General features: G+C 38.3%; 1 protein-coding gene across 1 annotated transcript in view; it reads right to left on the bottom strand.

Annotated features, from left to right (window-relative positions):
- USH2A (Usher syndrome 2A (autosomal recessive, mild)) overlaps positions 1-21,624 on the bottom strand; it is a 939,168-nt gene that overhangs the window by 281,620 nt on the left and 635,924 nt on the right. Inside the window, exon 44 of the mRNA XM_010853294.1 lies at positions 14,825-14,988. Coding sequence (XP_010851596.1) covers positions 14,825-14,988 — 164 coding nt within the window. The remainder of the gene's footprint in view (positions 1-14,824; positions 14,989-21,624) is intronic.

Raw genomic sequence — 21,624 nt, 5'->3', positions numbered from 1 at the left:
GGGGGGGAGACAGAGCATACACTCTATCATTAGCTATTCCTAGAATGAGAAAAGGGGAAAGCTTACAGAACTTTTCTTGGAAAAGTGCTGTATTATTGTTTTGTTAACAAAGTTGTTTCTATCCATATCTCATAATTAATTGCCTAGAATCTTAAGTTCACAGGAAAATAAACTTTTAAATTGCCTTTAAGTATTTTAATTATGCTACTTATGAGTATTCAACTAATCTTCAAAACTTTGATTAGTACTTGAAAAATGAAATTAAGAGTAAAGTAAAAATATGCAGTACAGGGGAAAAAAAACAAAAACCCTCTCTGTTCATAAGTAATGGTTCTAGAGAAGAAATCTATGCTAATATACACGAGGGCATGTCCTGACACAGATGCTAAAACTTGAGGATTTTTAAAATTACTAACAAAATCTGCTGATAGATACCTGGAAGATTGCTTAGACAGCTACCCTATTATGTGCACTGTTGATGTACCAGAGTAATGTAGTATGCTCTCCTTAAGGATCCTAGGATGATATCTGAATTTTGATCAAAGTTCTCATCCTTTCCTCCTAGTTCCTGTATCTCTGTGATGTAGACAAGCTCTTTCAAAGTTCAGTCTATTGTTTTCTTTTTCCCTTTTCACACAATTTCTCCATTCTTGCACTAAGTTCTGCTTTTTATGATCTTCCTACCATGAAGCTCTGAAAAGAAGATATAGAACACCCCATACCCATATTTTCTTAGCTAGGAATGTAATTACTAGCTCTGCTATTACTGCTCTGCTTACATTAACATTGCTTTTGAAGACGTGAAGCAGGATCTATCACCTTGATTTGTATCAGGATTACAAAGGTGGAGTTTTGTATGTGAAAGCTCCTGAAATTGTATGTAAAAGCTTGTGTTAAAATTGTTCCACAAAATTAAGCAAGGATGGGGAGGAAAAGGTGGCATTTCTCTTTATGGTTATTAAAGTACAGTGTCTCAAGTATATGAGATCCTGGGGTATGGCCATGGAAAGGAATATGGTTTGGGGGATTGTATGACTTTAAGAATCATTGTTCATTAAGATCTTGGGGGCCTTGCAAAAAAACTGAATGTTGATTTATTTTTTGTTTTATTTCCTGAATGCACTACCGCTTTGACCTAATATCCAGCAATAGTTAGAAAGGTCTGGTATATCAGTATAGTTGAAAGAATTTATAGTAAGCAATCTTTAGTAACTACTTTGGAAAACTCTGGGAATTGAGATGTTTCTTTTCTCTGCTGTCACAAATGTCAGCACCTTTAATAATGAGGTCATTATTATGCATTTTCAGGAATCAGCTATTCATGTCTCTCAGTGTTTTTCCAAATAATAACATTCCTCAAGTGTAGCAAAGCAACTGGGTTCTGTGAGAGTAAAAGTTCCTTCTATCATTAGAATTATTTTCTGCTGCCCTACAGTACTATTCCTCATTAATTTATGGTAGCAAAGATATAAAAGAAATTGTGCTAGATTTGAAGTTCATCTTGTATTTTAGTTTGCTACATGAGCAGGCTGTTTAGAAATTCAAGTCCTAAAAATATAATATTAAGGAAGTACTTTCAAATTCTACTTAAAAATATAAATGAGTCTTTAATCACAGTTATTAAATGTGCCTGAAATCTCTTCTGTCAAGTTCCAATGAATGAACTGCGTATATACATTGAAAATATTGGGACTAGCACAGTAAGTTCAAGATGAGTGAGGATCGTATATCAATATGTGGATGAAATGCCATTAAATGCTCATTCTTAGTCATGTGCCATATGTCAACTCCTTGAAATAGAACAAAATCTGTTGTCCCAAAGAAGAGAGGAAAAGATGGGATTCAGTTCCACTAGTATATCTTACTGCATGAGATACAGGCTCCTCTAACCAGAGGCAGGCAGCATCTCCAGACAATAATGCCAGATTTATGCACCACTCTGCTTCCCACCAACATCTGCTTCAGCTTGCCACTCTCTCCCTTCATTGACATTACAGTGCAGAGGCCAAAACACAGAAAACTAGTAGAAACACATTAAACAGATTAAATGATCTTCATATTCCCAGTTGTTTTATGAAAAGTTCTGGGAGTGGTACATGCACAGAACTGTTCTTCTACATGGTTCAAACAAGGGTTTCAAATGTCGTGGGCTCTAAGACAGCAAACCATCTTAGAGACAGAAGATACATCTTCAGTTCTACAGGCCAGCGCAAAATTCAAGGTTGCTGACCTTCAGTCTACTCTGAGTGGAACACTGTTAGAATTGAAATAACTGGAATGAGAAGTGTCCCAGCAAATCCCACCCTCCCTGTGGATTGATAAAAACTGGACCTGAATATATTTCTCCTTTTTAAAAGAGAAAAACATGAGTTACAAGGCTTCTTTATGTAATAGCACAAGTGAAACATTTTCTAGAACCTTAAAAGGAGAATTTGTTTTTCATATACTACTTCTATGTGAATCAGTGAAAGTGTTATAAAACATTTACATGGTGTTCTTAAAAATAACAAAAGGGACATGCCTTTGTGAAAAAGTGCTTTAGGAAACAGGTACCTGTAATTATGAAAAACAGGTACCTGTAATCATGAAAAGACAGACATGAAAACAGAGATATTAAATGACTTTCTTAAAGAAGAAAGGAAAGCAAGAAAACCTAAAAAGCCTCTCAGAATTAAAATCTGCACTGAAAGCAGAAAAAATACTGAGTTAAAAATGCACAATATGAAAAAAAATAAAAAGGAAAATGAGTAAGTAGAAGGCAATGAAAGTCAAAATTTATTGATAATGAGAATAGAGAATAAAAAATCTAATTGACTTGAAAAATAAATGGGATAAATAATCATAGATCTAAAATATCCCATAAAACATGACTCAAAATGAAGTTTTATATCCAGAAATTGAGTAGATTAATATACAGTATTAGTGAAAATACTGGCAACATATCCAAAGACATATAGAAACTTATGACATTTTGAAAATCAACTAAATCTAAAAGACAATCTGCAAAGGAGAAAAAGAATCAGGCAACTTTCAGACTTATCCTCTGAAACATTAAATGTGGAAGACAATGGAAAAATTTCAAGAAGTTCTGAGGTAAAATATTTTAATCCAAGAATTTCATACACATCTAAGTCATTATATTTATGTGCAAATATAACAAAAAGGTTTTCTTATGTAGGTAAAAATTAAGAGAATGTACAAAGATAGCAGAAACATGTTCATTCAAGCAAAAATCAGATGGTATAATGGTGAAGAATTTGACTGCCAGTGCAAGAGACTCAGGAGACTTGGGTTCAGTTCCTGGGTTGGGAAGATCCCTTGGTGAAGGAAATGGCAACCCACTCTAGTATTCTGGTCTGGAAAATTCCATGGACAGAGGAGCCTGGCAGGTTACAGTCCATGGGGTCACAAAGAGTCAGACACAACTGACTATAAGAGTACTAAAAGAACATGTAGCTCATTTATTTATTTAACTGTAATCATAAAAATTTTCCAATAATGTTATCTAAAAGACAAAGAGATGAAGCAAGCTCCAGAACTTAAGATTGGAGAAGTTTAAGAATTGATGATAAATATCAAAACTAGAGACAGTAATTATGTAAAAATGATTATATAATAATTTATTCACCACACATTGAAAGCAGCAGATGAGAAGGGCAAGGAAAGTAAGAGTATACAAAATTCTTGATCAAACATAAAATATAAAGACTCAGAAAAGTAGAGAAAGACATCACTAACCAATGTTAGTAGCAATGAAAGTTGAAAGATCACTACAGAAGATAAAAGTTGTGGTGAAGATCCAGAACATTTACTAACACCCATGTGATTCTGTTCTTGTCAGATAGGGAGACTACATTTTCTGGGCTCCTTGCATCTGAGTGAAGTCATGTGATCAGTTTGTGCCATTTCTCACCCGAGGTATTAAGGACCAGTTGGCCGTCTCTGACTGTCTCTGATTTTCCCAGCAAGAGAAGGACTTCAAGGCACAAGGGAATGTGGATGTCCTGAATGGAGAGAGCGAAGGTCCTTAAGTGACCCAGGATGAGTCTAGAAAGAGATGAGGAAAAGTTTTAAATAAAATTCAGATTTCGGTTTTGGTTCTCGTGTGAATCCTAGGAAACAAGACAGAAAATATAGATGTAACTATGGGATGGGGGATTTGAAACATGTTGTTTCACTGGAGACTTCTTGAGTTTGAAGTGTTTTTGTGACCACCAGGTTTACTTTTAAATTAAAGTGTGAATGTTTGAACTAGAGTTATACATGTAATTTGGAGTTAAGCTATGAATACTAATTGTATTTGAAGCAACAGGATGGAATGAGGGTTTCCTATGAGATTACATTAAATATGTGTACACTGGGAAGTATTTCTCAGGTATTCTAATCCTGTTCTGAGTAGTCCATATTGTATAGACCACAGAAATTTATGAGTAGGTATTGCTTTACTATAGCACATCATGTCAATCTCAGTGAGTTGGAAAAAGAAGGTTATAAGCCATGGATACAATCTTTGTTACTAAATGCCACTTTTTCAAATAATTTAAAACAGTTGTTAAACAGGCTTGTTGAAAGTCCTCTTGCAAAAGGATTATACTCTGTGCATGCTGTTGGATTATTTTTGTGTTGTGTGAGCTCATGTGCTCATTCACTCAGTCATGTCCGACTTTTTGCGACCCCATGGACTGTAGCCCTCCTGGCTCCTCTGTCCATGGCACTTCCCAGGCAAGAATACTGGAGTGGGTTGCCATTTCCTGTTCCAGGGGATCTTCCTGACCCAGGAACTAAACCCATGTCTCTTGCATACCATTGCCCCACCTGGGAAGCCCTGTTGCATTATTTTTAGAGATTGTTATCAATATTAATTATGTCCTTTAGATCTTTATCAGCTAGAATAGGGGTCAGCAAACTCAGGATTTTACCATGAGTAAAAATCTGTCCTCTTGGTCAAACCTGGCCTGCCACTTCTTTGTATATAACCTGTGAGCTAAGAATGGCTTTTATACTTTTAAATTGTTGGGGGAAAAAATCAAAAGAATAGTTTTTCATGACATGTAAAAATGAAATCTCACTGTTCACGATAAATTTTTATTGGAACACAGGCATACTTGTTGAAGAGTTGTATATTGCTGTTTTCATGCTACAATGACAAAGTTGAGTAGTTCTGACAGAGAATGTATATTGCCTGCAAAACCTGAAGGGTTTACTGTCTGGTACTTTATAAAAAAGTTTGTGGCCCTAATCTCCAGCAATTAGAGTAAACCCCTCCACTCAAAGGATCTCCAGTTTTGTCTAGGATTGAATTTCTCAGTCATTTCTCATTAGTAGGCTCAATGGGAGGTAACTTTGCCTCAGTGTAAAAATCTGGAAGGACCTTACTAAGGCTATTTTATAAAAGAAGTGTTTATCTTGCTCATAGATTCTTAGAGTCCAGATTCCCAAATTCTATGGGGAAGAGCTCTGTGTCATCAACTAAGTACTTCTTGGAAAACTTGATTTTATCACTTTTAGAGAAATTTTTTTACTCTGGCTAAGGGTAAAAGTGCTCACATGAAGAAGTGGGAAAATTCTCCAGAGCTACATCCAAGTCAGGCTCCTTATCTTCCCCAGCAAGATATCTAGATGCCTTCTATCTAGTTTATGCAACTAAAACAAATACCTGTATTTGCAACCCTCCCTACCCCCAGGTCCTTCCATCTCTCATTGTGTTCCAGCTCCTTTCAATAATCTGCCAGGGAATATCCTATTTAAAGGAAATGTATATGAAATGTGTTAATTATTCATTATTCTATATTTGGCAATGGAAAAAGGACAGCACATTCCTGCTTGGGAAGTGAACTTGATAAGGGTAAACAGGGACGGAGTTAGTTACCTAAGCTTCTGTAACCAAGGAACCCTTAAATAAAGTGATTTAAATGAAATAAATATTAATTTATATCTCACACAATAGCCTCAAAGTAGGTGAATCAGATTGTGTTCCATGTGGTCATTCAAGAACCCAGGTTCTTTCTCTTATGTGGCTTTGGATCTGTAAGGGTGTTGGCCATGCCTGCAGAGTTTAAACAGAGAACACTGCTGTATATATGGTCTAGTCCCGAGAGAAGAAGACAGAAGAAGAGGCACGTCCTTGGTGTTTCGTGGTTATGACCCTAAAAGACACACATCATTTCTTTGCACATTCTATTGGCATGAACACAGTCACATGGATACAACCAACTGCAAAGGAGGCTGGTGAATGCAGTCTCTAAGGTGAGCCAATGATGGTGGGTGCTTTTAAAAGAGGTGTGCTTTGGGATGATTTGTATGTATTAAAACCTGAACAGGATAAGTTCAAAGTCAAACTTCTAGCTGCAAAATCTGGTGGTTTCTGATTAAGAGATCAAGATGAGGCATATGCTTTTTGTGTGGATTTGAACTTTTTGAATAGTGATGCCTTCAACTTTACGAATCTTCCAGAGTTTAGTGAGACAATGTAAGGAAGGAAGTATGTCATTGATCTCTGCATTCCCAGTGCCTGGGACAAAAAAGTCAAGGATAAATATTCATGGAAGGAAGAAGGAAAGGAAAGAGAGGGAGGAAACTAAAAGAGAAAAAGGAAAGAGGGAAGGAAAAGAGAAAGAGGAGAGATGGACAAAAAAGATTATATTGGGTTGGTCAAAAAGTTCATTTGGGTTTGTCTGTCACATCTTATGGAAAAATCTGAACAGACTTCTTGGCCAACCCAATATGAACCACAGCGTGAACGTCTGAAGGTTGAGGGGAGCTCTTGACAGATGGACAAGTGGACAGTATTTGGATAATTTTTTTCATTTCCTCTTATTTCAATACCTTCCTCTCCTCACCACCTCCAGTATTTTCTTGCTCTTTTCTGCCCATCAATGACCTCATTAGTGAGGAGACCTCAGAAGAGGTGCTGCCTTTCTACACTTTTCCCTCATGGGCATTTTTCACCATTTATTTTAGAGTGAGCAGTCAAAATGGGAAGGATGTCACTAAATCACTCTTGACAAAGTGCTAATAACCATTAAGGTCACATGCAGGAGAAATAGCTGAAAATGGGATGCTTACGTTGGAGAAATGCTACTGACTAACTGTAATTTGGGGTAAGTCACCAAGGTGCAGTTGCTAACTCCTGGGGCTCTATGAATAACTTAAGTGATATTTTGTATCTCTTCCTATAAAAATGTGAATTTTCTCCAATGAAATCATTTATTTTCATCGTATTTCATTAGGTTGAACTATTTTCTTTTATATAGAAAGTAGGGACAAGAACCACATCTTTCTCTAAGGACCAGGGAGAAGGGGGCTGCAGCCTGTAGAAAGGGGAGGCCAGTGTCAGGGGATATTCTCCCTTCAGCAATGTGGGAAGAGTTTCAATCAATTACTGGGTTTTTCAAATCAATTCCAAAATTATCATCTTTGTGTGGAAGCTTCTAATTGCTAAATGGCACCCCACTCCAGTACTCTTGCCTGGAAAATCCCATGGATGGAGGAGCCTGGTAGGCTGCAGTCCATGGGGTTGCTAAGAGTCAGGCATGACTGAGTGGCTTCACTTTCACTTTTCACTTTCATGCATTGGAGAAGGAAACGGCAACCCACTCCAGTGTCCTTGCCTAGAGAATCCCAGAGACGGGGGAGCCTCGTGGACTGCCATCTATGGGGTTGCACAGAGTCGGACATGACTGAAGCAACAGCAGCAGCAAAATATTATTTTATTTTTCAAATACTGCCAGCAAGACAATGTGTGGAGGATGGGGAAGTAAATATGGCCCATGTGCTACCGGTTTGTAATATTTGCCCTAAAAAATTAACTGAACAGATGCAGGGTGCATTTTCCTCACATGACCTCACATAGTGATGTAAACGTTTAAAGTGAGCACTTTTAAAACTTTAATAACTTATCCCCATTAATCTGTGATTGGTGAAAATTTACCAGAGATATTTTACTTGGAAAATGGTGTGAGCATGTGGAGGGTCATAATTAAGAGAAAATATACTTTAAAAATGCATTTTATGGTTTTTATTAAATAAACGTTGTTTATTCATGACTTTCAACTTACAGTTTTGTTCCTTTTAGCATGTTAGACAAGATGCCATTTTATCCCACAAATCAAGAAAACAATTGAAATTAAAATTGCAAAAAAGAGGTGGCTCTTTCACAGCCGAGAAACTTGTTAATTTACTTAGGATAGCCGGTTGCAAGAAGAAAGAAAATGATAATGCAACACGCTTTCACAGAGCTGACCCTCTTCTGAGAGTTAACCTTTGTACTCACAAATAGTTATCTGAAAAATTCCTAAGGTATGAATGGAAATAACAGCAGATTGCATTACCTACATCCCGAAGGTCAGAGGTTCAGATTACCAAGGTAATGAAACTTCAGTGAGCTGCTTCAGATCTATTAGGTTTGTCAGTTTTTATAAGCATGCTTACTTCAGGCATGCAATTATAACATAAAGGAACTATATTGGTGAAAATTCAGTCGCTGGATCTCAGCAGAAGTATTCAAATGTCAGATGTGGGGAGGGCATCCACCTTCCCGAGTAGGCTTTTAAGATGATTCAGGTATCGAGGGCGAAATAGAAAGGAGATGAGTGAAAATATATTATACATAAAAATCCATCTCCATATAAAAACTTTTGTATCTTTTCCTAGAAGTGTCTCAGGAGGTAATCACAAGCATCAATTAACTTATATTCTTCCATGTAAATGGCTTAAGAGATCCCAACAGAGGTGACATAGATCATTAGAAATCTGCAACCTTATAAAACCCTAGTAAATAGTTTTTTATAAAAATGGCTTATTTAGTAGCAATGTAGATCAACATAACCAATGCTAATTTTAATTTACAATTAATGTCACCTGACACTGGTTTTAATCCATAACTGATATAACAGGGGCAAATTCACTCAAGGTGTTCTAAATAAAATAGGAAGCATTTCTCTTAGGCTATAACAAAATCAAAATCGGAAGGTTGCAATTGCCCAACCAGGCATCATTTTTCGTCTTTTTATATACTAGCAGATGATTATCCTAATAGATACAGTTTACTTTCATAAAACACATATTTTAATAGGGATTTCCAAGTCAGATATTTCTTAATATTTGGTAGTATCCTAGCAAGTTCTGATTAACTATTTGCCAGATCAAAAGTGATACTTCTAAGAAGGATTATAATATATAGTGCCATGATATATTCAGTCTTGTTTTTGTCTGATTGTGACATTTGTTGTTCAGTTGCTAAGTTGTGTCTGACTCTTTGTGACCCCATGAACTGCAGTACACCAGGCTTCCTTGTCCTTCACTATCTTCTGGAGTTTGCTCAAACTCATGTGCATTGAGTCAGTGATGTCGTCCAACCATGGATCACTAAAAATTAACAGATCAGCTGGTAAATGCTACTCTTCTGACCAACCATATCTGAAATTTCAATTATGTGGTTTCTAAAGATGCAGGTGGAGAAGGCAATGGCACCCCACTCCAGGACTCTTGCCTAGAAAATCCCATGGACAGAGGAGCCTGGTAGGCTGCAGTCCATGGGATCGCTAAGTCGGACACGACTGAGCGACTTCACTTTCACTTTTCACTTTCATGCATTGGAGAAGGAAATGGCAACCCACTCCAGTGTTCTTGCCTGGAGAATTCCAGGGACGGGGGAGCCTGGTGGGCTGCCATCTATGGGGTCGAACAGAGTTGGACATGACTGAAGCAACTTAGCAGCAGCAGCAGCAAAGACGCAGAAGCAGACTAGACCATATGTGAGCTCTTCTAACTGCCTGTAAAGTCATGTTATAAATGGGCTAAGGGTAAGTCCCTGTGTTATCAAATCAAGTTCAGTGATGGTGGCCAGGTTTTGTTGGCTGTGTCAAGCTGGAACCCTGGCTATCACCAGTACTGATGAAGATTCACTTGGAAAGATCCATCACTTTACCGCAATTCTAGTAAATGGATCTTGCTAATTAATGATGAGTTATGGATAAGACTGGGGGCAGACCTCTGTAGGAAAGTGCACAGTATTATACTGTATCAAAAAGACTTGCAGAATTAGAGAAAATATTTGCAAACAGTGCAACTGATAAGGGATTAATCTCCAAAATACATAAACAGCTCATACTGCTCAATATTAAAAAAACAAACAAATAAACAAGTAGTCCAATCAAAAAATGGGTAGAAGATCTAAAAAGACATTTCTCCAAAGAAGATGTACAGATGGCCCAAAAGCACATAAAACAATGTTCAACATTACTAATTATTAGAGAAATGTAAATCAAGACTACAATGAGGTAGCACCTCACACTGGTCAGAATGGCGTCTGCAAGAAGTCTACAAATATTACATGCTAGAGAGGGTGAGGAGAAAAGGGAACTGTCCCACACTATTGGTGGGAATGAAAACTGGTACAGCCACTATAGAGAAAAGTATGGAGATTCCTTATAAAACTAAAAATAGAGCTACCATATGACCCTACAACCCCACTCCTGGGCATATAGTGAGTGAGTGAGTGAGTGAGTGAAGTCACTCAGTTGTGTCCGACTCTTTGCGACCCACGGACTGGAGCCCACCAGGCTCCTCTGTCCATGGGATTCTCCAGGCAAGAATACTGGAGTGGGTTGCCATTTCCTTCTCCAGGGGATCTTCCCAACCCAGGGACTGAACCTGGGTCTCTCGCATTGCAGGCAGACGCTTTACCATCTGAGCCACCACCTGGGCATATAACCAGAGAAAAACATAATTCAAAAAGATACACGCACTCCTCCCCTATGTTCATAGCAGCACTATTTACAAAAACCAATACAAGGAAACAACCTAAATGTCCACTGAGAGAGGAATGGACAAGGATGTGTTACATATATAAAATGGAATGTTTTTCAGCCCTTAAAAAGAATAAAACTATGCCATTTGCAGTGACATGGGCAGACCTAGAGAATACCACGCTAAGTGCAGTAAGTCAGACAGAGAAATACAAATATCATTACATTACTTTTTTGTGGAATCTGAAAAGTGATACAAATGAACTTATTTGCAAAATAGAAACAGACTCACAGACTTAGAAAATAAACATATGGTTATCAAAGGGGAGGTTGGGAGAGGGATAAATTATGATTTGGTATTAAAATATAGATATTACTATATATAAAACAGATAAACAACAGAGTGTAGCACAGGGAACTATATTCAATATCTTATGATAACATATAATGAAAGAGAATATAAAAAAGAATATATTTATATATATATGCATAACTGAATCACTTTACTGTACTAGCACAACATCGTAAATCAACTATCCCCTTCACAGATCACGGCCCTGTCATGGTGAAGGGGCTTCATAACTCAGTGAAGCTATTAGCCCTGCCATGTAGGGCCACCCAAGACTTACAGGTCATAGCAGAGAGTTTTGACAAAATATGATCTGCTGCATTGGAGGAGGGAATGGTAAACCACCCCAGTATACTTGCCGTGAGAACCTCATGAACTGTGTAAAGGCACAAAAAGATAGGACATCAAAAGATGAGTCCACAGGTCTGAAGATGTCCAATATGCTACAGGGGAAGAGTGGAGGAGAACTACTAATAGCCTCAGAAAGAATGAAGCCGTTAGGCCAAAGCAGAAACGATGCTCAGTTGTGGATGTGTCTGGTGATGAAAGTAAAATCTGATGCTACAAAGAACAGTATTGCATAGGAACCTGGAATATTAAGTCTATGAATCAAGGTAAATTGGATGTTGTCAAGCAGGAGATGGTAAGGATAAACATTGACATCTTAGGAATCAGTGAACTAAAATGGACAGGAGTGGGCAAATTTAATCTAGATAAGCATTATATCTACTACTGTGGGCAAGAATCCATAGAAGAAATTGAGTAGCCCCGATAGTCAACAAAAGAGTCCAAAATGCAGTACTTGGGTGTAATCTCAAAGTGACAGAATGATCTTGGTTTGTTTCCAAGGTAAGCCATTCCACATCACAGTAATTCAAGTCTATGCCCCTACCATGGATGCCGAAGAAACTGAAGTTGATCAGTTCTATGAAGACCTAGAAGACCTCCTAGAACTAACACCAAAAATAAAAAAGATGTTCCAGTGATCACTGGGGATTGGAATGTAACAGAAGGAAGTCAAAACATAACTGGAGTAACAGGCAAGTTCAGTCTTGGAGAACAAAATGAAGCAGGGTGAAAGTTAACTGAATTCTGCCAAAAGAATGCACTGGTCATAGCAAATACCCTTTTTTAACAACACAAGAGACGACTTTACACGTGGACATCACCAAATGGTTAATACCGAAATCAAACCGATTACATTCTTCGTAGCTGAAGATGAATAAGCTGTATACAGTCAACAAAAAGACCTGGAGCTGACTATGGCTCAGAGCATCAGCTTCTCATAGAAAAATTCAGGCTTAAACTAAAGAAAGCGGGGAATCACTAGGTATGAGTCAAATCAGATTCCATATGAATATGCAGTGGCGGTAACAAGTAGATACAAGGAATTAGATCTAATAAACCGTGTGCCTGAAGAACTATGGACGGAAGTCCATAATACTGTACAGGAAGCAGTGGACAAAACCACCCCAAAGATAAAGAAAAGTAAGAAGGCAAAGTGGTTACCTGAGGAGGCTTTACAAATGGCTAGAGAAAGAAGAGAAGTGAAAAACAAGGGAGAAAAGGAAAGATATATGCAACTAAACACAGAGTTCCAAAAAAACTGCACAGAGAGACAAGAAGGGCTTCTTCAACAAACAGTGCATAAAACTAGAAGGAAACAACAGAAGGGGAAAGACTAGGAATCTCTTCAGGAAGATTGGAGATATCAAGGTAACATTTCACCCAAAGATGGGCACAATAAAGGACAGAAACAGTAGACACCTAGTAGATACTGAAGCGATCAAGAAGAGATGGAAAGAATACACAGGAGAACTCTACGAAAAAGATCTTAATGAACAGGATTACTATGATAGTGTGGTCAGTCACCCAGAGCTAGCCATTCTGGAGAGTGAAGTCAAGTGTGCCTTAGGAAGCACTGCTGTTAATTAAAGCTAGTAGATGTTATGGGATTCCAGTAGAACTATTCAAAACCCTAAAGGATGATACCATCAAGGTTTTGCATTCACTGTGTCAGCAAATCTGGAAGACCCAGCAGTGGCCACAGGACTGGAAAAGGTCAATCTTCATCCCAATTCCCAAGAAGGGTAGCACTAAAGAATGTGCTAACCACCAGACAATTGCACTCATCTCCCATGCTATTAAGGTCATGCTAAAATCTTGCATGCTAGGCTTCAGCATTATATGAACCAAGAACTTTCAGATGTCCAACCTGGGTTTAGAAAAGGAAGAGAAAGCAGAGATCAAATTGTCAACATTCGCTAGAACATAGGGAAAGCTAGGGAATTCCAGAAAAACACCTATCTCTGTTTCAATGACTATATTAAAGTCTTTGACTGTGTAGATCATAACAAACTGTGGAAAGTTCTTAAAGAGATGGGAATACCAGACCATCTTACCTGTCGCCTGAGAAACCTGTACGCAAGTCAAGAAACAATAGTTAGAACCTTGTATGGACCAACTGATTGGTTCAAGATTGAGAAAGGAGTATTACAGGGCTGTCTGCTGTCACTCTGTTTAACCTATATGCTGAGAAATGCCAGGCTGGATGGGTTACAAGCTGGAATTAAGATAGGTGGGAGAAACATCAACAACTTCAGATATGAGGATGATACCACTCTAATGGCTGAAAGTGAGGAGGAACTAAAGAGCCTCTTGATGAGGGTGAAGAAAGAGAGTGAAAGAGCTGGCTTAAAACTAAATATTAAAAAAAAACTAAGATCATGGCATCCAGCCTCATTACTTCATGGCAAATACAAGGGGAAAATGTGGAAGAAGTGATGGATTTCCTCTTCTTGGGCTCCAAAATCAGTGTGGATGGTGACTGCAGCCATGAAATCAGAAGACAAATGCTTCATGGCAGGAAAGCTATGACAAAGCTAGACAGTGCTAAAAAGCAGAGACATTACTCTCCCCACAGAGGTCCCTATAGTCAAGACTATGGTTTTCCCAGTGGCCACGTATGGTTGTGAGAGCTACACCATAAAGAAGGTAGAGTGCCAAAGAATGGATGCCTTCGAACTGTGGTGCCAGAGGAGACTCATGAAAGTCCCTTGCAAAGCAAGGAGCTCAAACCAGTCAATCTTAAGGGAAATCAACCCTGAAAACTCGCTGGAAAGACTGTTAGTGAAGCTGAAGCTCCAGGATTTGGGTCATCTGATATGAACAGCTAACTCATTGGAAAAGTCCCTGATGCTGGGAAAGACTGAGCGCAAATGGGAAAGAGGGCATCAGAGGATGAGATGGCTGGATGCCATAACGGATACAATGGACATGAACTGTGGCAAACTTCGGGAGGTGGTGAAGGACAGGGAGGCGTGGTGTGCTGCAGTCCCTGGGGTCGCAAAGCGCTGGACACGAGGGGGTGACCGAACAACCACAGCAACTGAATCACTTTACTGTACACCTGAAACTAGCACAGCGTCATAAACCAACTCTACTCCACTAAAAATAAGAAGGGTGGTAATTGCTACTACAAAAATTAACACATGGACGCTTGTATCAAAATTGACTGGTGTGACAGAAACCACATTCCCAATCCGAAAGGAATAGAAGAAGGAAGAGAAGGTCCAAGAATGGAAAGGAGGAGAAAGAACTTCCTTTGAAAAAGAAAAGCACAGGGAACTTGGCTTTTCATTACTGTCATTTCAAAAATCTGTTCTTTTAAAATTCATTTTGATACAAACACAGGAAGGGGAAATAAAGAAGCACGAAGCTGACTTACTTGGTTTCACCCATCTCACGTCTATGGCTGTGTGGTTAAGAACAGTCACAGTGACATTGGCTCCTCTCTCTGGACGCCCAGCTAATGTTTTCACCGTCGCTTCTTGACTTGGTGTAAAACCCACACTGTTATGTACAAAGACCTTATACGCATACGTCGTAAACCTAAAAAGTTGTTTTTAAAAAATACATACATAAATTTCTCTTTCCAGAAAACAACACACATTTTCTTTTTCCTCACAATATACAGACTTCCCCCTGCAGAATGAACTATTTTGTCCCTCCTCCAAATAAATTTCCTTTTGCATCCTCGCACAAAAGCAGCATTATTATTCTAACTCTCGATTCTTAATCAAAGTGTTAAGGAAATATTATATAAGAAATGCTAAGCAAATACCATTGTTCAAAATAAATGTGGTTTATTGTTTTTCTCATCCTTATTGTTTTCATAAGTGGTGAGGATTACAGCTCAGTTCAAGATGCAATTACACATCTGGCATTTTGCCAGCTTTCTATCTGAATTTGATCCAGAGAGTTTTATGCTCTTCTTTTGGGAAACGGATCCATTTCAAATATCAGATTCTCTCATCACCATTTTTTGCCTATACCTGTAGTCCTGTCCCATAATCTCACTGGCAGAGAGATTAACTCCTAAATTAAATTATAAAACTGTGACCAAAGTATACAACATACTCCCACTGAGGTTTTGCTATGGTGAACTGCATTTTGCCATTGTGAGAACATGTTTACTTGAGTCAGTACAGTGGAAGCTGAACACTGATTTTCAGAAGAAGAAAACTAGACATGGTGATGTGATATGATGTCCTAAGTCATGCTAAGTTGCTTCAGTCATGTCCAACTCTGTGCAACCCTATGGACTAGTCTACCAGGCACTTCTATCCATGGAATTCTCCAGGTAAGAATACTAGAGTGAGTTGCCATGCCCTTCTCCAGGGGATCTGCCCAATCTAGGGATTGAACCTAGGTCTCTTGCATTGCAGGCAGACTCTTAATCATCTGAGCCACCAGATGCAGACTTCCCAAATCATATATTAAATCGATGGGCTGACGCCACCAGTTCCTCATCTGTTTTGGCTCTTTCAGGCAGAAGACTTATCAGACATTCTCTTTTTTTTTGGGTCAAACTGCCCAGGTAGGAAAATACTATTTACAGACACAGTCAAGCTTTGACTGGACTATGGCTTAGACCAAGAGCTTGCTTAAACACGTTGTACAACACAAGACCCTCTCCAGGGGGATCCAGGCCTTAGGGCAACTGCTGGCCTCAGATCATCACTTTCTTTGGGTTTCAAAGATCATCACATCCAATGCAGGGCCCATGGAATCTGCGTCAGTAATGACAAAAAAGAGAGGATGCCATTTGCAGGACTGTGCTAAGTAACTTAGCTGGAGTTACATCAGGATGCTCACAAAATTTTGCCACTACCCACAGAAGAAGTCTGCTTGCCTGATTTTCTCACTCACGGCCCAAAGGTATTTTTGCAGGGCTTGTCCTCAGGCACATTTGCTCTGTTATTGTAGCTATAGGTAAAGACTTACTAATATTTTCTAAGCTATTTACTATCTATTTCCCCAAATAAATACTACCATCAGATCTTCTACTCTGCTTTACCTCATCTCCATGTGTCCTTCTTTTCTCTCTTTTTTTTTCATTTTGTATGCTATTGTGGGTTTGTGCCCCCACCCACCAAGATATGTTTAAGTCCTAACCCCTGGTACTTGCAAATGTGACTTTATTTGGAAATGGGGTCTTGCAGATGTGATCAAGTTAACATAAGTTTATACTGGATTTGGGAGAGCTCTAAATCCAAAGGACTGATATAAAAGAACGAAGAGGGAAATTTTGTTACAGACACACACAGGGAGAAAATGTTCACAGGGAGAAGATGGGGGGTAGAGATTGGCTTCATGCTGTCATAAGCCAAGGAGCAACTGGGGCTACTAACAGTTGGAAGAGGCAAGAAATGGTTATTTTCTAGAGGCTTTGGAGGGAACATGAGCTTCCCTAGTGGCTCAGTGGGTAAAGCGTCTGCCTACAATGTGGGAGACCCAGGTTCGATCCTTGGGTTGGGAAGATCCTCTGGAGAAGGAAATAGCAACCCACTCCAGTACTTTTGCCTGGAAAATCCTGTGGATACAAGGAGCCCAGTAGTCTACAATCCATGGGGTCGCAAAGAGTCGGACACGGCTGAGCGATTTCACTTTCACTTTGGAGGGAACATAGTCCTGACAGTACTTATATTCCAAACTTTCAGCTTCCAAAACTGTAAGAGAATACATTTCTGCTGTTTTAAGCCACCCAGCAGTGGTAGAAAACTCACACATATGCTTTTTAGCAAGTGCTAAATAGTCCATAGGCTTCACAAGTGGCTCAATGGTAAAGAATCCACCTGCCAAGCAGGAGACTTGGGTTCCATCACTCGGTCGGGTAGATCCTCTGGAGGAGGAAATGGCAACCCACTCCAGTATTCTTTCCTGGGAAATCCCATGGATAGAGGACCCTGGCGGGCTATGTCCATGGGGTCACAGAAGTATAGGACATGGCTTAGCAACTAAACAACAATAACAACAAATGCCTATATGACAATGACAACTGAAAGATAATAATAACAGTATTTACTGAGTACATAATACATATCAGGAATTTTCTACATGATTTACTCATTCATTCTTCACCATAGTATTATAATACCTGCTTTGAACATTAGGAAAATAACTAACTAGTCTAAGTTATTGAGCTAGGAAATGGGAAGTACAGACTCAAATTTGGACAATCTGATTCCAGAGCCTGCTCTTTTGCCCATGATGCTGTATTGCCAGCATCATCATGATGGCGATGATGATGATATTAAAAAACACCATGGTCAGCTACATGATGTAATATCACTGGGGCTTGATCTCTGAGTTTTTTTTTATGGCAAATGGGAGAGACTTTTCCTTACGCATCCAAATAATCTTGCCAAATTTCCTTTGTAACCACCAGTATGAATGTGAAGGATGGTGATTCGTGGTTAAGAGGGGAGCAAGTCTGTGACAGTCAAATGAAACACAGCTAATGGCTCTCATGGGCACTGAACCAGTGACCTTGCTGTCATTAGCTCTGTCTCTGGGTAAAATAGTTTTAATTGTGCTTTGTTCCCCAAAATGGCTTAAAAGAAACTTAGCTAGAGTCTGGATGCCTAATCTCTCCTACAATATTTAAATTGTTCTTCTACATGTTTATTCTATGATACAGTTAGTAATCTTGATGGCTTTAAAGTGATATCATTTTCATGGTTCTTTTTACAAGTGGAATTTAAAACATCAGGCAGTGCTAAAATGATGAATTGCAAATAAGTTCTGTAGGGCCTTAGTTCTTCCTGTGTTACTTGAAACTATTTCATCATAATTTAGGTATGATGAAATATATGATTTATGTCTACACAGAAGAAATTTAGGCCACACAGATATATATAATTGGAATGCCTGTTTTCAAAGTACAGTTGCCTCTTAGTATGTGCAGGGAATTGGTTACAACACCCCCATGGATACCAAAATTTGAGGATTCTCAAATTCAGTTCAGTTCAGTTGCTCAGTTGTGTCCGACTCTTTGTGACCCCACAGGCTGCAGCACATGAGGCTTCCCTGTCCATTACCAACTCCCAGAGTTTACTCAAACTCATGTGCATTGAGTCAGTGATGCCATTCAACCATGTCATCCTCTGTCGTCCCCTTCTCCTCCCACCTTCAATCTTGCCCAGCAACAGGGTCTTTTCCAATGAGTCAGTTCTTTGCATCAGGTGGCCAAAGTACTGGAGCTTCAACTTCAGCATCAGTCCTTCCAATGAATATTCAGGACTGATTTCCTTTAGGATTGACTGATTGGATCTCCTTGCAGTCCAAGGGACTCTCAAAAGTCTCCAACACCACAGTTCAAAAGCAACAATTCTTCTGCTCTCAGTTTTCTTTATGGTTCAACTCTCACATCCATACATGACTACTGGAAAAACCACAGCTTTGACTAGATGGACCTTTGTTGGCAAAGTAATGTCTCTGCTTTTTAATATGCTGTCTAGGTGTGTCATAGCTTTTCCTCCAAGGAGCAAGTGTCTTTAAATTCCATGGCTGCAGTCACCATCTGCAGGGATTTTAGAGCCCAAGAAAATAGTCTGCCACTGTTTCCATTTTTTCCCCATCTATTTGCCATGAAGTGATGGGACCGGATGCCATGATCTTAGTTTTTTGAATGTTGAGTTTTAAACCAGCTTTTTCACTCTTTCACCTTCATCAAGAGGCTCTTTCGTTCCTTTTCACTTTCTGCCATAAGGGTGGCATCATCTGCATATCTGAGGTTATTGATATTTCTCCTGGCAATCTTGATTTCAACTTGCACTTCATCCAGCCCAGCATTTTGAATAATGTACTCTGCATATAAGTTAAATAAGCAGGATGACACTATGCAGCCTTGACGTACTCCTTTCTCAGTTTGGAACTAGTTCATTGTTTCACGTCCAGTTCTGACTGTTTATATAAGGGACTTGAAGATGCTCAAGTCCCTTATAAAAAATAGCATCATCTTTGCATAGGATATATGCATATTTTTCATTCTTTAAATGCCTAGATTTCTTATAATACATAATATAATGTAAACACTATGTAACATTATTATCACAATGTGAATGTTATGTAAATAGCCTTTGCCTAATGTCACAGAGCTAGTTAAGAAGATTAGGTGGGCCTGTACTTTATTCATTTTTAATATTAAATTATTTCCACTATTCAATATTATTTTACTGAATTGAGATATCAGTAGGCATTTCACTGGATGTCATGCATTTGTCTTTTGCATTTTATTTAATTTTCATTTTTTCAGTTAAAATTTTAAGTAATAAGATCTTGAACTCTTTAAAATGAACTAAAATATACTGTTTTCATGACATCTGAAACCTAATCTCTGTCAGTAAGTACATATACCTCTGTCTACATGGGTCGGCATATATTTCCCCACTTCATGTTAAAAAAGAAAATATTCATTTGCTTCAAGTATTTTGTTCATTTTCTCTAGTTTATTGATTTTTTTAAGATAGACTTAAGTGTTGATATCAAATGTGATATTCCATTTAGTTAATGATAAAATACTTTTAAAAGAAAAATGCTCCTTCAGTTGACATCATATACTCATGCAAAACTTATGTATATCAATCAGTATCTTCTCTAAATACTAATTATGGTTTTTGGGTATGTTTTGAAAAATGTGCCACTGCAAATCCTGTAAGATATAGCTTTTGAAATCTGCAAAGTAAATGAAAACTTGTATTCAGTATATATTGTAGCCAGTAAAACAAGCTGTTTGAAGGTCTACTTAGGAATACTAGGCTGTTGTACTAGTCATCCCCTAAATGATTGATTTAGATCATTATCCAGCCCCTCCCTTCATCCACATGGAAAATGATGAACTTGTTGTAAAATAGACATGACTCTGGTATCCTTCCTTGTAAAAGATAATACATATTAAAATCTTATTTATGGAAAAAGACTCATTTCAAGGTTCAGTTGTTATTACTCAAATGAATGAATGAGAAAACTAGTTTAGATGATGAAGATTTTAATCTGTTTATTGAGTAGATAATTTTATAAATAAATTAATGAATACTAAATAGTTACTAAAGAATTCAGTCTCATAACTTTCAGGTCACATATAATTTGACTAGTAACATAAAACTCTATCTATCCAATAAAGATTCAATGCAATCCCTATCAAGCTACCAGTGGTATTTTTCACAGAGCTAGAACAAATAATTGCACAATTTGTGTGGAGATAAAAACACTTCGGATAGCCAAAGCAATCTTGAGAAAGAAGAATGGAACTGGAGGAATCAACCTGCCTGACTTCAGGCTCTACTACAAAGCCACAGTCATCAAGACAGTATGGTACTGGCACAAAGACAGAAATATAGATCAATGGAACAAAATAGAAAGCCCAGAGATAAATCCTCACACTGATGGACACCTTATCTTTGACAAAGGAGGCAAGAATATACAATGGAGAAAAGACAATCTCTTTAACAAGTGGTGCTGGGAAAACTGGTCAACCACTCGTAAAAGAATGAAACTAGAACACTTTCTAACACCATACACAAAAATAAACTCAAAATGGATTAAAGATCTACACATAAGACCAGAAACTATAAAACTCCTAGAGGAGAACATAGGCAAAACACTCTCCGACATACATCACAGCAGGTCCTCGATGACCCACCTCCCAGAATATTGCAAATAAAAGCAAAAATAAACAAATCGGACCTAATTAAAATTAAAAGCTTCTGCACAACAAAGGAAACTATTAGCAAGGTGAAAAGACAGCCTTCAGAATGGGAGAAAATAATAGCAAATGAAGCAACTGACAAACAACTAATCTCAAAAATATACAAGCAACTCCTACAGCTCAACTCCAGAAAAATAAATGACCCAATCAAAAAATGGGCCAAAGAACTAAATAGACATTTCTCCAAAGAAGACATACAGATGGCTAACACACACACATGAAAAGATGCTCAACGTCACTCATTATCAGAGAAATGCAAATCAAAACCACTATGAGGTACCATTTCACACCAGTTAGAATGGCTGCAATCCAAAAGTCTACAAGCAATAAATGCTGCAGAGGGTGTGGAGAAAAGGGAACCCTCTTACACTGTTGGTGGGAATGCAAACTAGTACAGCCACTATGGAGAACAGTGTGGAGATTCCTTAAAAAACTGGAAATAGAACTGCCTTATGATCCAGCAATCCCACTGCTGG

This window comes from Bison bison, unplaced genomic scaffold, assembly GCF_000754665.1.
Source record: "Bison bison bison isolate TAMUID 2011002044 unplaced genomic scaffold, Bison_UMD1.0 scf7180017864325, whole genome shotgun sequence".
Taxonomy (NCBI): Eukaryota; Metazoa; Chordata; class Mammalia; order Artiodactyla; family Bovidae; genus Bison; species Bison bison.
This window is presented reverse-complemented; position numbering and strand designations above follow the sequence as displayed.